Source organism: Lepeophtheirus salmonis, chromosome 7 (genome assembly GCF_016086655.4).
Source record: "Lepeophtheirus salmonis chromosome 7, UVic_Lsal_1.4, whole genome shotgun sequence".
In the NCBI taxonomy this organism is placed as follows: Eukaryota; Metazoa; Arthropoda; class Copepoda; order Siphonostomatoida; family Caligidae; genus Lepeophtheirus; species Lepeophtheirus salmonis.
The window spans coordinates 16,806,587-16,823,134 of NC_052137.2; the positions used below are offsets into that span (position 1 = coordinate 16,806,587).

Genomic DNA, 16,548 nt, shown 5'->3' on the forward strand with positions numbered 1-16,548 from the left:
CTTACAGCTGTTGATAAAAAGTGAAATTTTTTGAAAAAAATTTTTTCAAAAAAAAAATTTCAAAATCTATAGATATTCACAGAAAGTTAAATTAAAAAAAAAAATTGAAATGTTAAATTATATTTTCAAATTTGTCTAGTAAAAAGCAACCCCTCTAGCTGACCCGCTGCAGACGCCCGTTTTATCAGATCATTTCAAGCAGCTGTGAAAAGAATGAAACAAAAACAAATCCCACTCTGTATATAGAAAGTACATTAAGGCTGGAATTACTTCAATGTCGATCCTCAATTCTACTCCGAGATGACCAAAGACTTACACTTATAATGAGAGATTTAAAGTAATATGAAATGTTGGTTTGTCAAAAAAAAAAAAAATAATAATAACGTGGTCATCTTGAAAATTTGAAGAACATTTGGGAGGAGAGCAGCTTAACTGTCATAATGTTATATTAAATTAGCTGCAAGCTGTTATGTGATAATTGAAAGAAATAAAATAAACCCACTCCGTATATATCAATGATATAGGTAGGAATTACAGCAATATCGACCCTCTCATACTTCCATGAGTCCAACAAGTACTTTCACTAAAATCTCTACAACAAATCCTCAGAATTACTTTTCGTCTTTCAAGCAATAGTAATTATTTTATACTTATTGTTCTCTCTTCAAGAATAAAATAATAATGATGACAGCTTGAATAAATTTCAAAAAGAGCGCGAACTTCAAGTTTCATATTTTTTAAATGCTATGTTTACTACTTCCGAGAAAACCCCTTATTGTTACTTTTTGTAATGAGTAGTGATGAAAATTGTGTGCATTTTTTAGCTCACCTTTTATAAGAGTTGGCAAACTGAAGAGTAAATGTTCTTATCTTGAGCTGTTGTCATTATTATTTAATTCATGAGTAGTGAATTTCCTATCCTGATAGAAAATTTGTGTGTGTTCATAAAAGACGGAGAATCTCCTTAAGGATTTGCTGTGAAGTTATAATTGTAAGTCATTGATGGACTCAGAGTAGAATTGAAGTTTGACATCGGAGTAGTTTTTTTTTTTAAAGAAAAAGAAAAAATCCAGAACTATTTACAAAAATTAATTTTTTTTTGAAAAAAAATTCAACGATCTACAGTTATTTACAAAAGATTGAAATTTTTGGAAAAATATTTCAAAAATTAAATATCAGATTTTAAATTTTTTGAAGAAAAATTTCAGATAATAAATAATTTTGGGAAAAAATTTCAGATAATAAACATAATCGAAAAAAAACAATCCACAGTTATTCACAAGAAAATTCAAAAATCGCTTGCTATTCCCAAAAAATTTCAAAAATCCATAGTTATTTACAGAAAATTAATTTTTTTGCAAAAAAAATTATTATTAAATTATATTTCAAATATTAAGTTTTTTGAAATAAAAATTCAAATGTCAAATCTTTTGAAAATATTTTGGGTGGGGGGGTTGATTACAGTGCCTCCAGTCCAGCCTTGCAGTTGTCCCTGATGTTTATTTCATTCCTCCTCTCTCTCTTGTTGGAGGTGATTGTAGCTGATCTAATAAAATGTCATGACTGCTACCTGCTCCTCTTAAAAACATTCTTCAAATTGTCAGGAATACCCTCTTGATTTTCATTTTTTTTAAACATGCACAAAATACACACAATTTTAATCCCAATACATGTACACATGCACTTCTAGGATTAAGAATGAAATAATAATTAATATAGTTTCGGGAAAGACAAACAAAAAAAAAACACCTTTCTGATTGCGAGCTAGAAATTACCAGTTCCACCTTTTAAGACATATTTTTTACTGTTCTAATTATGTCCTACGTGCAACTCATTAGAAAATTATTATTTTGATTTCTACAAAATAATCAGATGCTTAAATAATAATGATTAAATGTATACAATGCCTTTGTAAATTAATTAGGAACTAACAATGAATGAATGCCCTTTCATCTTGTATTGTTTGCTCAATATCTATTCATAATATTGTACACCATCTCATCTCAAGGTGTACTCTTTGATTATCCTGTGTCAATGAGACACAATCAAAATATGATTTTTTTCAATGGTTCTATTAACTCAACTTAATTCTTTTTGAAACTATCTTTTATCTTAATACTTTGGTTCGCTTTTTTAAATAATATTATAAACGTAATAATATTGTATTTTAATATACTTTAGACTTTGCCAAATTACATATTACTTTTCCAACTTTTGACTTGTCCTTTGATAACACTGGTCCACAAAATATCAATTTTTTTTCGCCCTTTGATTCTTTTTTCACCGAGAAAGGTGAAATTGAACTTTATAATCCAAAACATCTTATTTTGTGACCTACAGAGTAGAAATAGGGCGGATCTTGGACCTGGATCTGAAGAATCTAGATACAGTATAAGTAAACTTGTATTATCAGAAAAGGTCTGAGACCGGAACCCTGTTTTAGAGGTCTCGAACCTTATGGATCTTAAAAACGATCTCAGGGATTTTCCAGATCTTAAAAAGTTATATTATTGCTTAATAAAGATAGCTCCTCCCCTATTTTATTTTATTTTGTCTTGAATCCGGATCTGGAGTATTTGGATACACTTTAGGAATTTTGTATTATTCGAGATTCATGATCGGAACAGGCTTCGGGTACTCGAAATTTTACGGATTTCAAATAAGATTCAATGGATTTTATGGATCTTAAAAAGGTTATAGCGTTGCTTAATACCTAATCCCACTTCGAAGAAAAAAAATTACCTATATAGGACTGTGGGTCTTAACCTTTAGTGGAGGTACTTAACCCTACAAGCTTTATCAGTACATTCACCTAACCCCTTCGTGATTGTAAAAAGGAAATATGACTTCTTCAGATCATAGGTATATATTTAATTAGTGCAGAAAATGTATCATACATAAGTTGCTTCCCAAAAATTATAAAGAACAAACCAGCAATGCATGCATTTGACACAAATGCATAACTTAATGAATATTATTGAGGGTTATGGAGACTCCACTCCATAAAGCGAATAAAAAAAAATTTTGAAAGAAAATGAGGTTTGGTTTGTGGATGGGTACAACGCCAAGAACAGACAGAGTAGCCTTTTCATAAAATCTGGCTCTCTTCATCTTGAATTCAGCAAGTGGTGTGTTCTTATATATCCCATCTCCATATATCTTTAGGAAGAGTTCCTTCAATTTTGCCCATGCTAGACTAGAATTCTCAACTTGACAGTGCAAATTGAGGACGCTGATTCTCATCACGTTCCTTTATATACGTGAATCCATATTGTGCGTATTCGTCAAACGAAATTCTTTTTTTGATCGATATAGTTAGTAAGAAGAGTTTGAAAGATTAAAAGTAAATAACAAATGACGAACAAACACTACAGGCACAAGTTGACTACTGAGCTCACCAAATTCCCTGCTGCACAGATATCAAAGCCTATCAATATGACCTGATTACTTGCAGCCAATGGTGTGAAAATTGGAGCATAATTTAACAAAGAAAACGAATGGGTTGTATTTATTTTGTAAAACAAAGGAGAATAAACTTTTTTGAATCTCAAAGTGGGTCCACCTCTACTTTTTTTTCATGTTGGTATCCCTCCCCCCCATTTGAGCGATGCAACGCTGTTGCAGCATATTTGCACTGAAAGCAGGTTGCCCCTTTTTCGACAGTCACGTCACTGGATGTAGGGGTCTTGCCGAACCTCTGAGAATGTATCATCGAACTCCTAGGGTTTGATCGAACCCAGGATACGAACCACTGATATATAACTAATTTTTTTTTTTTTTCAAAATTGGGAAAATTGGATTCCAAAGTTCGGGCACTCAAAATTTATTTTAACATTTATGTTTAAAGATCTGAACCTACCCAGATCTGTTCTATGCTAACTTCATAGTTTTTAGTCACGGGATTAACAAAGAAAAACGTAATTATTTTCGTTCAAAATTGTTTTTTATTCGCTTTATACATGGAGTCTCCAATACACTTTTTAAGCCATTGCTTACCTTGAACGGCATTTTTTTTTTTTTTTCATCAAGAAGCAGTGTAAGTTATTTTTATTTTAAAAAACCAAAAAATACACTACTAATAAATCCATCATCATTGGAATATTCAATTATTTCATGATCTTTATACCAAGTAATGTAAATCTTTCAATTAAATGTATTAATCTGATTTTTGGCTTGCAACTTGTACAATTTCATTATACAAGTCGCACCTTGTATAATGAAATATATAACATTAAAACTTAATCATCTCAAAAGTTTTAAAAACTTTGTCAAAAAGTTATCCCAAATCTTCCCCATCAAAAAAGAATAATTATCATAGTCACGGCCCATTATGTCCATTTTATATAGGTACACAGAGTACCTATTTGGATTCATCATTTCCCCAAGAAATTGAATTTGAGCCTGATTAAGATCAATATTGGTTTATATTTTAGGATTATGGGGAATAACGGAATCCCGTAAATATATAATAAATACTGGGATATTTAAATATTTCATTATTTATTTTAAGCAGAACCAATAAATTTTCAACAATTTCTATCTATATCTTCTTAACTCTTATGTTTTTCGTTGAATAAGTCTCTCTAACTATGCCTGGGTTGGTTATTTAGTGCCAGTGGGTCCCACTTTGTTTCATTCCATAGCCCGATTCGACTTGTAACAAAAAATAGCTATAATTAAATTGTGGCTTTTCTTTAGGTGTAAAAACCAGGAACTCCCAGAAAAGTAATCCATAGAGAGAAGCTTTAGTACCTACACATTTTGACGTAATGAGTAAATAAAAAAATAGGGTTTTTAATTGTATTCACGTCGAAAGCACGATTTTCAATACCCTATTTCTAAAATCTAGGAAAGCTTGCCTTTGGAAAATTTGCCCTGGGTAATACTCACCGGGAGAAAACTTCACACTCCTTTATTCAATATAAGCTAGCAGTAGTATGTTTCTAGCGTTGCCCGCAGTAATTGGGGCGTCGTCTAAAAATACAATTTTTGGTCTAATAATATTGAAGATATCCCGAGTAGTTCACTCCGTTTTTCACGAGAACACTTACAGATAACTACTTAATCCTTAATCAATATTGTATACTAGGAAAAGGTTACCCGACGTCACTTGTGGCAAGGAGGGAGTGGAAAATGTCATTGACAATGGCCAATGTAATTTCTTCTTAATGTTTAGACTCCATTGGTGCGGTAAAAAATAAATTTATAATATAGCGCATGTATAATATATATATATGTATTATTATTCATTTTAAAATTATTTTGTGTATTTCACTTCAAATAACATACCCACATACATGCATAAGACAATTCTTGTAGATGAAAAGTCGACCTATTATTTTTTCGAAAAAATTGTCAAATCAAGATTCGCAAAGAAAATGGCAAAGATCGGTTTTTCACTAATTTTGCAAAAACAATGAGGTAATAGCATTTAGTGTCATTATTAAAAAGAACAAAAACTACTAAGATTTTTTCGTACTTGCAAAACCACAAAAGTTATTGAAAATAATATCGTCAAAAAAAATAAACTTCGATAACTAATTCCTTTTTACAAATATAGCAAAAATTATGTAATAAAATGTTCTGGAAATTGAAACTTGAAGAGTTATAATTTTTATATCTATAATGAAACTTTTTGGGACCTTTCTTTAAGAAATGGAAAATTGAGCTCCAAAAAACAATTTTGTACTTCGGGTCTAGAATAATCCTACCCTCACCCAAAAACCAGCACCCCTGTTTTAGCCTGACCAAGTTCAAAAGAGGCATAGTTTCAACCCCCTATGTCCAACCGTGTGGGCACTCATAAAGGACCCACACAAACTGTATTAGCTTATAAAATACAAAAAGAAACGTATCTATCTTCCTCCTCCGTTTTTGCTGCCTAGCTACAGTTTTTGTTTTCTTCTTGCTTTATCTACTATTACAAAGTGAAGGGAAGATTGGATTAGCCAGTTAATTGGTCTTGGATGAATACTTATGAGAATTCAATCTATTCATTTATTTTTCAGGTAGTAACATGAAGAAAAAATTTCATTAACCAGTTAATTCGTCTTGGATTGCTGCAGTTCCAATAAACACTTATGAACATTCTATTTAAGCATTGGATATTACACAGGATACTAATTTATTTGGAGGTAAAGGAATTTTAAAGTGGTTATGTAGTTGGTGCATGTATTAAGCGATCTTTACTTTAGGCAAGTTAGGAGTAGGTTAGTTTATTGATATGTTGTTGAACAAGGTTTAATTTACTAAGGTTATTATAATAAACTTTTTATTTGTGATATAAAATAATAGATCAACAAAAAATTATTAATCATTAATTTGGTTTAGCTACACACTGAGAGGATTCTTACGTAGCAATCTGTTCATTGTTTACTGTTACAGATTATTTGGTATCTTTCCAATTTGTTGGGCTGTCTTTAAGGAATGCGTAACTACGGCAGTAACAGTACCTGTTAAGGAATAATTCTGACGAATATAACCTTCTTTTTTTTTTATCAAACCCTAAAATATTTTTTCTGTTCTTTGGTTTTTTGATTTTTGTTCTGGAATAAATTAGGTACTTTTACATTCGATTCAAATAGACAAATATAAATTATGAATAACATTATTTATTTGAATTTTTAAATTATTTGACCATCCGCATTTTGTGCCCCCCTCCCTCAATGCATCCGTGAAACAGGTAGGCTACGGATTATCATATTAATTCATATGTATTTTCGCCTCAAGAATGAAAGAATATTATTAAAAGTTTGAGAAAAAATAAAATTGGTGGAATTACTTATGAGTACTTCAGTCTGTAGAGCTTTCACTAATAAGAACAAACGTTCTAACATATCAGCGTTTATATTTTATTCAAATCTTAACATATACGCACATGAATTATGATTTATGATATAGATAAGGGACCAATAACAAAAACAAACGGAAATAGTGTTCATTGTATACATGTGCAAGGCTACAATATTTCATTAGTACGACCAAAGTTAATAGAAACATTATTATTTCTTATATCAAAAATATTTATATTATGTACATCAGGGACCACCCTATATACATGTTGAATGCTATATACCCATTAGACCGGTTTGATTTACAACTTTTTTTCGAATTTCGATTACGGATAGTGCAGAAAAGTTGTCATATGGTTAGAGATTAACCAATGCAAAATTTAATTACCCTACGATATCATCTTTAATTATCATGGACATTATTCTAACCTATAAAAAGTACAAATAAAGTGTTTTTCTAAAGCTACCCTATTAATCAAATAGAGTGAATTACACGAAAAAATGATTCTTCATTTCTGAAAATGTAAAAATAAGGATGCGCCCTCTACGCAGATCATCAAATTATCTGAACTTCTTTCTCTTTTTTTTTTGTTCCATAGGACAATTTTAGAAAAAAGAACTTGTTATAGTTTTTATGGGGTAGAACAATGACTAACAAAATTATTTTTTGCAAAATGACTAAAAATGTATTTTTAGTATCTATATTCAATAAGTAAAGAGTTTTCGCCTTTGTTCATAATTTGATCGAAATGTGCCCCCTAAAGATGAGCAAATAGGATAATACAATTTTGCATTGGCAATTGTCATACAATATGAAAACTTTTCCTCACTACCTGTAATCAAAATTCGAAAGAAGTTGAAAATCAAACTGGTTTAATAAGTGTGTCTGCAATATTTCTTCAATTCGACTACATGGTAATTTCTTAGATCAAAATATGTTTATGATATACATCATGGTGCACTTTATACCTTGCACTCGGTGACCATTTCCCATATATTCAGACATATAGACAGCTTTTTTCTTTTTTTACTAAATATAGATAATAAGGCTTTTAAAATATATTATTGAGTTTTTTCGAAATCATTTGACTTTAATTTGATTTAAGTAAATGTAATATGTATCCTGATATGATAATGCTGATCTGTGGGGTTAATTCAGTATTTATTGATTTGGGTAATACTTGTGTACAAATTTGTTCGATTTCAATACATAAGTGAAATTTTGATAGTAACAACTATGTATTATCACTTCTTTTAATAGCATCGAGATCTGTGGGAATTATTTCTTATTAGTATCGTAGGCCTACTATCAATGCAAGGCTCTCAATAATATATGTAGAGATATTTATTTAAATAGGATAAATAACACTATAAAAATAACTTACAACTTATGAATGAAAGGGAGAGCCTTTGAATAAATAATATTTCGTGTGTGACATTGGCAAGAAGAGTAATAAAAACTCAGTTATTAACCAATTATTATGTTCAAAGTAATAATTGGCCAATTATATTTAAATAAGATATGAAGAAGAAGGTTAATTCTTTGATTATTTAAGATGTTTCAGGACGGGTTTCTTTGGTCAATGCATAATCCCCTTCCATGGTTGTAGGAAAACATTGCACAGGTTTGTATACAGGCATTACCCTAATACACAATCAATAATTGCCTCAGATATGTCTTTTTTCAAAAAAAAAAAAAAAATCATTGCTATTCTGGTCTTTGGATTTTTTTGGAAAAAAAAAAAATGAAAAATGTAACTTTTTTGAAAAAAATTTCAAAAACTTAATATTAAATATTAAATTTTTTGCAAAAAAAAATCACAAAACTGTAGTTTTTCTCAAAAACTTAAAAAAACAGTTTTTCTCAAAAATTTCAAAAACTTAATATTAAGTATTAAATTTTTTGCAAAAAAAAATCACAAAACTATAGTTTTTCTCAAAAAAATTAAAAAAAAAACAGTTTTTCTCAAAAAATTTCAAAAATCCCTAGCTCTTTAGCCAAAAATGTATTTAAAAAATAAAATATTAAATATAATTTTTTTTCTCCAAAATTCACAGCTTTTCACAAAAAAATTGAAAAATTATATTTTAAATATAACATTTTTTGAAAAAAATCATATATTACATTTTCCGTAGAAAAAATTTAATTGAATTTCATATTTTTAATTTGGGGGAAAGAAATTTGAAAAATTAAATAAAATTTTAAATGTTTAAAGCCCCTCCAGAGCCTCTGGATAGGGTGAAAAGAAGCAGAAACGTGAACAGCTCACAATAAAATAACCTGTTCATTTTTGTGTTAGCGAAGTAACGTGTTTATGCTTCAATAATGCAACGTATAAAAGGCATAGATAAGTTGAGAGGGAAATTCCTTACTAGGGAAAGGACTTTGTCACTTGTGAAAAAACGTGTAAGGCGATATGTAGTTTAAAAGAATCTCATTCTTAAGATGACGTAAGTTCTATTGAAGAGTATAAGCCTCCAAGTCAGTCATGGACGCCATTGTTTTTTTCTTTCTTTCATCAATGATATTTAATATTTAATTGTGTTATTTGATAGACTATACGTTTGTGCAGAGTATATAATGAAACGATAAAAAGAGCTTAAAAATGAATGGAATGAGGGGCTGAATAGAGTCAAGTCTATTTCTTTCTATTCATTTAAAGATACAATAACATTACATTATTTATAATATATATTTTTATGTGCTAATCTTTTATTTTCTTCTTCTTTGGACAGTGAGGAATACGATCGAATGAACACCTTGATTCCCTCTCACCCCTACTATTTAAGTCATTGAAGTAAGTACATACAAGTACTACCCTACAACGTACAGCTCTACAAATCTACGACGGAAAGAAAGCGATTTCGCGTACGCTGAACGGAGGGGGGAAAGAGAGGTGGTAGACTCACACACACACACACACGCAAGCACATACCCTGTGCCACCATGACGGAGCAAGAGGAGGAAGAGGAAAAGAGAAAGAGAAGTAGTTGCCGAAGTTTCGAGGGTTTCATCACTAGGAAGACTTTATTGCAATTAGTTCTAATCCTAGTTGTGACACACCGACTGATCCCTCTAGTTTCTTCATCCTGTATCAGGGACTCCCACTGTCCTCATCAACAAATCTGCATTCATTCGGAGCAACAGCGTCATGTAAGGAGGCCTCATTTTTTATTTATAAAGTACTTTTTTTTGACACTCAGTTGTGTATCATGACGGATCATGTACAATGAATGACTCATGTGTTGTTTTTTAATGTTTTGAATGACTGTACAAAGAAATTATTCAATAGTGTTGCTTAAATCATTTAAGAAAAGTTATACTTTTCGGTAGATAAACTATAATTTGTACATTTACATAATCTTGTCGATAATTAATTATACATAATATGTCGATCCTGACACATCTTCCATAATTAGTTAATTAGACCCTATTTATTTTATTGCATTTTGGAAGAAGGTACAAAAATGTGAATAATAATATTCCAACCAATCCAAAGGTAGCTAATGTCATTAATCATTTGGACATTTCTTTTAAATCCTATATAAACTTTAGTATCTAACATGAAATATCGAGAGTTTAAAAAAAAAATATATATATGAATAAATAATAGTCTGGTTACTTATCAACAGTTGTTATTTAGCGCCTTATGTATTCACATAAATAATTTTAGATCACTATTTCATATGATCAATGTTTCTATGTATGAAGGTAACATGTGTGTAGTTCCTTTGTGAATTCTATAGAGGATGATGACAATTCAAGATTTCTGTTATGTAGATTTATATAGTACAAATAAAAAATCAATAGTGAGTAGCTATCTTGGGTAGTTTATAGCAGAACCCTAAATTCTGTTTCAGTTTTTGTATAATTGAGATTAACCGTAAAAAGACCAAAACTGCAGTTTTGATCCTAAATACTTGATTAATTTGGATCCAAAGAAAAAATTGGTGATCAAATTATTTACAAAAAACGAAAAAAAAACCGTATTGAGTCGTGAGTTATAAAAGACACCCTTCTTAAGTATAGTCCTAGTCGATTTGTTGATCGGATCAATTTGAAAAGGTAATCTAACAATACAAAAGACAAGGAATAATAATTAAAGTATTATTCTTATCGGTTTAGCCTGAAACCGAAACTACAGGGATCTAAAAATAGGACCCAAAATCCCATTACATAAAAAACATACTCAAGTCCAGTACAAGTCAATTTGTTAATCTTTGACACTAGTCAGCTTGAAGGGGAACCTAAGAATAAATTGTATTACTCAACAACCTTTCTTTAGAAAAGAAACTGGGGAGAAGAGGCCCAAAATCAGTTGATAGTTATGTAATTTTTCCAAACTATGGAATTGTTATTCAATCATTTTCGGAAATTGTTTCACAGTTCCTTAGGAGCAACTTATTCTTATTCATTCAATCAACGTTCAGAACATTGATTAGGTCCTAAGAAGTAGAAAAATCGATAGTTGAGAACCAAGTACTCTGTTTATTTTCGTGTTAGAGAAATAACACCGTGATCACTTCACACAAAGTAAATAAAGATTGTGACAACATTTAGTAGGAAATTATATTTTACATGCAAGGTTTTGTTAAGAATCAATTAGGATACTATGAATATGATTGATGTTTTCCATGGATTGACAGGGTCGTTCTGTGGTACACCTTTATTAAAGTCACTTAATCTGTAATAATTGGTTCATTTTTGGTTTGAATCTCCATGACTTTATGTATCTATGTTTAATTCTAATGATACAAACAGGAAATAAGCTATTTGTGGCAATTTATATTCTATATACTCATGGGTCGATAAGAGATTATTCTCATGGATGTTTACTCTCCATGACACTCCATTCTCATAGATCTTTTCATCCATAATTAAGAACAATGAGGAATGACTCTCTTGTTTCAGGTCTGTAATGAGTCTTAGTATATTTTGTCATTCTCTTAGCAGCACGAATTTAATTCGTCATTAAATACAAACAAATTAAAACTTAATTAAATGAAACATATCTTCTTCCTACGATACGTAACATATGATAATATTTAGAGTCGACATATTTTTGATGACTCAGTTCAATGCATTTTATTTATAGAAGACAAAGAAGATTTTGCAAGTTTTGACAAATTCAAAGACTGATTTAAGTTTGAACAACATTTCTCTCAAGTTATGAATGAGTTATATTTTTATCAATATGTTCGCAAACAAAACTTGTTACCATGATTAACATTTTATTTAGATCTTCATCCGGTATAAATTAAGTTGAGGCTTTTTATTCATTCGTTGTTACTAACTATTAATAATATATAGTGTGCATACCGTAAGTGAAGAAAGTTGTGTACAATATGTTGTTTCATATGAATGCCATTGAATCCTCGTTTCGTTTCAAAAATTTAATTTAATTTATTAAGTTCCAAATAGCTAAGGGCATTTATGGAGCTGGAAATTTGGTTTTAGGCACTAGATAGTGTAAATAAAAGAGGGAAGGTGGGGGGTAGATTATGGACCTAGGCCCGCTACTAAGCTTGTCGGTGCCCAATAATATGATAACTATAATATTTCTTAAGCCAGGGTTTTCCAAACTTTACTATGCCAAGGTCCCCTACACTAATACATTTTTAGATGAGGTCACCTTTATACGATGTACTATGTATGTGTAGACTGAAAGCAATCCTCAATTCTACATCTTCCTGCGCCCGCCCCTCCCCCTAGCTTCCCTTGATGGCCCACATTGAAAATCATTGTCTTAAGCAACCCGAGTTTTGGGACCACCTGTTGGAACTTGGAGCACTACGCACTCTGCGTATAAGGTAGATGCAGCCCTGTTTGTATCTAATATCATTTCCTGGGGCCAAATTGTCTTGCGACGCCTTTGTTTTAAGTGCCTTTTACCAAACTAAGTCTGTATAAAAAAGAACAGAGACCGAAGTCTGGAACTTAGACTGATCAAGATGAGCCGATACCTAAGCTGTTGAAATGAAAGAACCGGTACCGATGGAGCTGCTGAACCTGAACCAGGCACAACCTTGACTCTAGCCAATTAAATTTGGGTAAAAATTGATCATGTAGGCGTAGTTTCACCATTTGGTTTTAGCATTGGTACTAAGAAACCGGTGTCGGAAAGTATTTTCAAGTGGGCGGCCTAATTATATAATGGTGACGTTATTAGGGGCGTCCACCGTACTATTTTTTTTTTTTTTTTTTTTTTGGGGGAGGTTCTGGGAAGTTGTACAATTTTGTCTGAAAAGCGTTTTGTTTTATAAATATAAATCCCAAATTTGACAAAGAATTTTTTTAGAAGGGAATTTTATTTTCATTTACAGAAGAGACGAAATTTGAATGAATTTTGAAAATGAGTTTTTTTTCTTTTCGAACATTATGACATTAAATTTTTTGTATTATGATAACCATAATTTTTTTTGCAAAAGTTTGGTAAGGCAATGGCTACTATGGTTCCTCACCCACGTCCTAGGGAAAAGGCTGTCCTTGGAGAAATTATAATAATAATAAAAAAAGGTACAACAAATTGTAAACACCGTTCAAAGGTTTTTTACGTTAATCGTTCAATTTTTTCCGTTCAGTCGTTCAATCCTCCTCAAAATCCCAGCCCGATTATAACGATTATTATAACAGATACAAAATCCTCACTTAAGGGTTTTTATATTGCTGAATCCTCTGATTATACATTTGCAGTGGAGAAAATAAGTATTTGATTCACTGTCGATTTTATAAATTTACAAACTGACAAAGAGAAGAGTAGTCTATAATTTTAGTGGTAGGTTTATTTTAACTGTACTTTTAACTTTAATATTATGTAAGTGTTTGGAGAAAAAAGAATGCTGTTTATAATCCCAAGAACACCATCCTCAACGTCATACATGGGGTAGAAACATTATGTTTTAGGGGTGTTTCTCTTCTAATGGGAAAGTACAACTTAACTGTATAGAAGGGAGGATAAACCATGTCCATCCTCTGGGAAATCTTGACAGCATCCTCCCTGCATCAGAGCGGGGGACTGAAAATAGGTCTTCCAGTAAGTTAATGCCATGAAAAACGAGGAGTGTTCAAGAATAAGCAGATTAAGGTCATGGAGTGACCCAACCAGGCACAGGACCTCAATCCCATAGAAAATCTATGAAGGAAGAGGAAGCTAAGAGTTGCAAAGTAACAGCCGGGAAACATTAAAGATGATCTGTAGGGTGTACCAAAATCCCTCTTGATGTGCGTAGCAACCTAGTGACCAACTATGAAACGTCTGACCTTTGTATTTGTTGACAACGGTTTCTTTGCCAAAAATTGAGTCATGTTTTGCATGGAAATCAAACACTTATTTCCAATGATAAAATACAAATCAATTTATAACTTTTATATTTTACAGGGTGCGCAAGCTATCTATACCGCTACTTTGTCGCTCTCTCTGGGCTAAACACAGGCTCTTTGGAAGCTGATTTTTCTTTTGTTAGATAGGTTGCTCAAACTTGTACCGGTTTGAAACAAATTGAATTAATTGACCCATTCGTTGTCCCAAACACATAGAAAAAAGTATGCAGCTCTCCTTGGAAGCCGCAACGTGATCGACACCAAAACAATTGCTCTGGGATTCAGTGAGACGTTTGTTTGCAAGGTTAGGAATGAATTTGATGCCACTAAAGGTGATTTCGAGGCAACAGAAATTTGGTTTGAGTCTCAAATGTCTTCTAGACAGTTTTGACGTCTTCATCTTGTTGGACTTTTGGCCTCCAAACTCGCTTGATCTGAATCTGATGGATTTTTTTGTGAGGGCTGCAACCGAACAACAGACCAACAGAATCTTCTGCAACATCAAAGACAAACTTATCAGGCTGGATCAAGAAGCAATTACAGAATATGCCAAGGGACCACGTGGTGAAGGGCTGCTCACACTTTCAGCCCCGTATTGAGAATGTATTTGAAGCTGGAGGATATTTTTTTGAATAAAATAAGTCAGAATCCATCCAGCTTTCAGAATCTAGTTTTATTTTTTTAATTTGATAACTGGATAGAGAGAAAATTGCGTTTGAAAAAAAAATCCTTTTATTTAAGGAATGAAAAAAAAATTCCCATCATGAATGATGACATCCTTGGGCCTTGAGTTGTATCCAAGATTTATCATTAAGGAATTACAATTATTTACACATTCTATTAAAAGTACCTTCAGAGTATTCATACACACATATTTATGATGGTACCAAACAATAAAGCATATGTAGAAATTGTAATTAATTTCTAAATTCAAGGTCCATTTTAATTATTTTTTTCTTTTATTGTTAGATTCTATAAGTAGTCCTATTGTATTGGTCCACCCCTCTAATATGTCTGCTATTTCATATAAAATAATTATACTATTTACAATATTGTACATGAATTACCTTATAAGTTTTAATTACCTCCACCAACGAAGTTGAACGGAGGTTATGTTTTTGCCTCGGTTTGAATGCAGGATTATCGAAAATAGTTACGGGTCCATTTTGGTAAAACTCAAATGTACAACATAGGAAATTTTTGACTAATAGCATGCAGAAGAAATGCATTCTTAATTTTTAGGGGGAAATTATTTCAAGCGGAGGTTCGCGCCTTACCCATTCTTGTTTAATGTATGTTTTTAACATCAATAATGAATCAACAGCTGAGTTATACATGTAAAGATGATTGAACATAAATTACCTAACTTACACACAAATCTACACTGTATTTCTTGTCAGCTGTCAATTTTTCTTCTTCTTTTCCCCTAATCCCTGTTATGTACTTTTATGATTGGTTGAATGGGAATGAGCTCTTGTTCAGTTGTGAACAATTATTTTCAATTTTTTGAATATTTATTGCATAGTTTGAAAGAGTTATTGACTAACTACCAACTGATTTTGAGTCTTTTTTTTTCTGTTTCTTTTTGGAGGAAAAGTTGCAAAATACATCAAACTATCGACGTGACGTACATATGGCGTCATATATATCCAGCTGGAACATTCTTTGGATATCCAAGCAACCACTTTAGTTCCCAAATAACTAGACTTGTGTGGGACCTTATCTACAATTGCAGTCCAGACCCATTTGCCACCAGTCAGTACAGCGAATGGAATTCCACCCAGTAAATTTTTGGAATTTTTTTTTTTTTTAATTGTGGAAATCATGAATTATGATTCATAATTGTTTTTGAAATTTACGGTAAAAGCATCTTTATCAAATCCCAAATTAAGAGGATATCTTTATCTGAAAAAATGTTTGTCGATTTTCTCAAAGTTTTTGTATCTCCTACCTTAAAAACAAATTGAATTTGTTCAACTTTATTGGCAGAGGTAATAAAGGACCTATGTTTAAGCTTTGTTCTCAGGGTAGACTGAAGAAATTGGGAATAATATAACTATAGACAACATCACATTAGACTGATGAAGAGTGTTACTGTTGCACATATAATGTTAATAAGAAATAGCTGTTGGTTGTATCAAAAGATCAAACTAAATTTAAAAAGTATTGTTTAATTTGATAAGTTTTATAATTTATTTTGTATCTCAAAATTCTCATACCTTGATTCATTATAAACTTTTTTGAATTTTTTTTTTTCAAAAATTAAATTTTTGTAAAATAATTTCGAACATTAATTTTTTGAGAAAAAGAATTAAAAAAAATAAAGCCATTCACAGAAAATTACTTTTTTTTTTGAAAAAATTAATTTTTTTAGAAAAAAATTGAAAAATTAAATTTCAAACATTATATTTTTGAGATCAAAATGTCAAAAATCTA

The 16,548-nt window shown here is 31.1% G+C and overlaps 1 protein-coding gene across 2 annotated transcripts in view; it reads left to right on the forward strand.

Moving 5' to 3' along the window:
- Nucleotides 1-16,548, forward strand: part of LOC121121729 (uncharacterized) — a 79,766-nt gene that overhangs the window by 50,386 nt on the left and 12,832 nt on the right. The window contains exons 1-2 of one of the 2 annotated variants that reach the window (XM_040716700.2): nt 9,183-9,242; nt 9,528-9,945. In XM_040716700.2, coding sequence (XP_040572634.1) covers nt 9,739-9,945 — 207 coding nt within the window. In that variant the 5' untranslated portion in view covers nt 9,183-9,242; nt 9,528-9,738. Of the gene's footprint in view, nt 1-9,182; nt 9,243-9,527; nt 9,946-16,548 lie in introns of those variants that run through there. The other variant, XM_071889925.1, reaches the window with a different exon arrangement.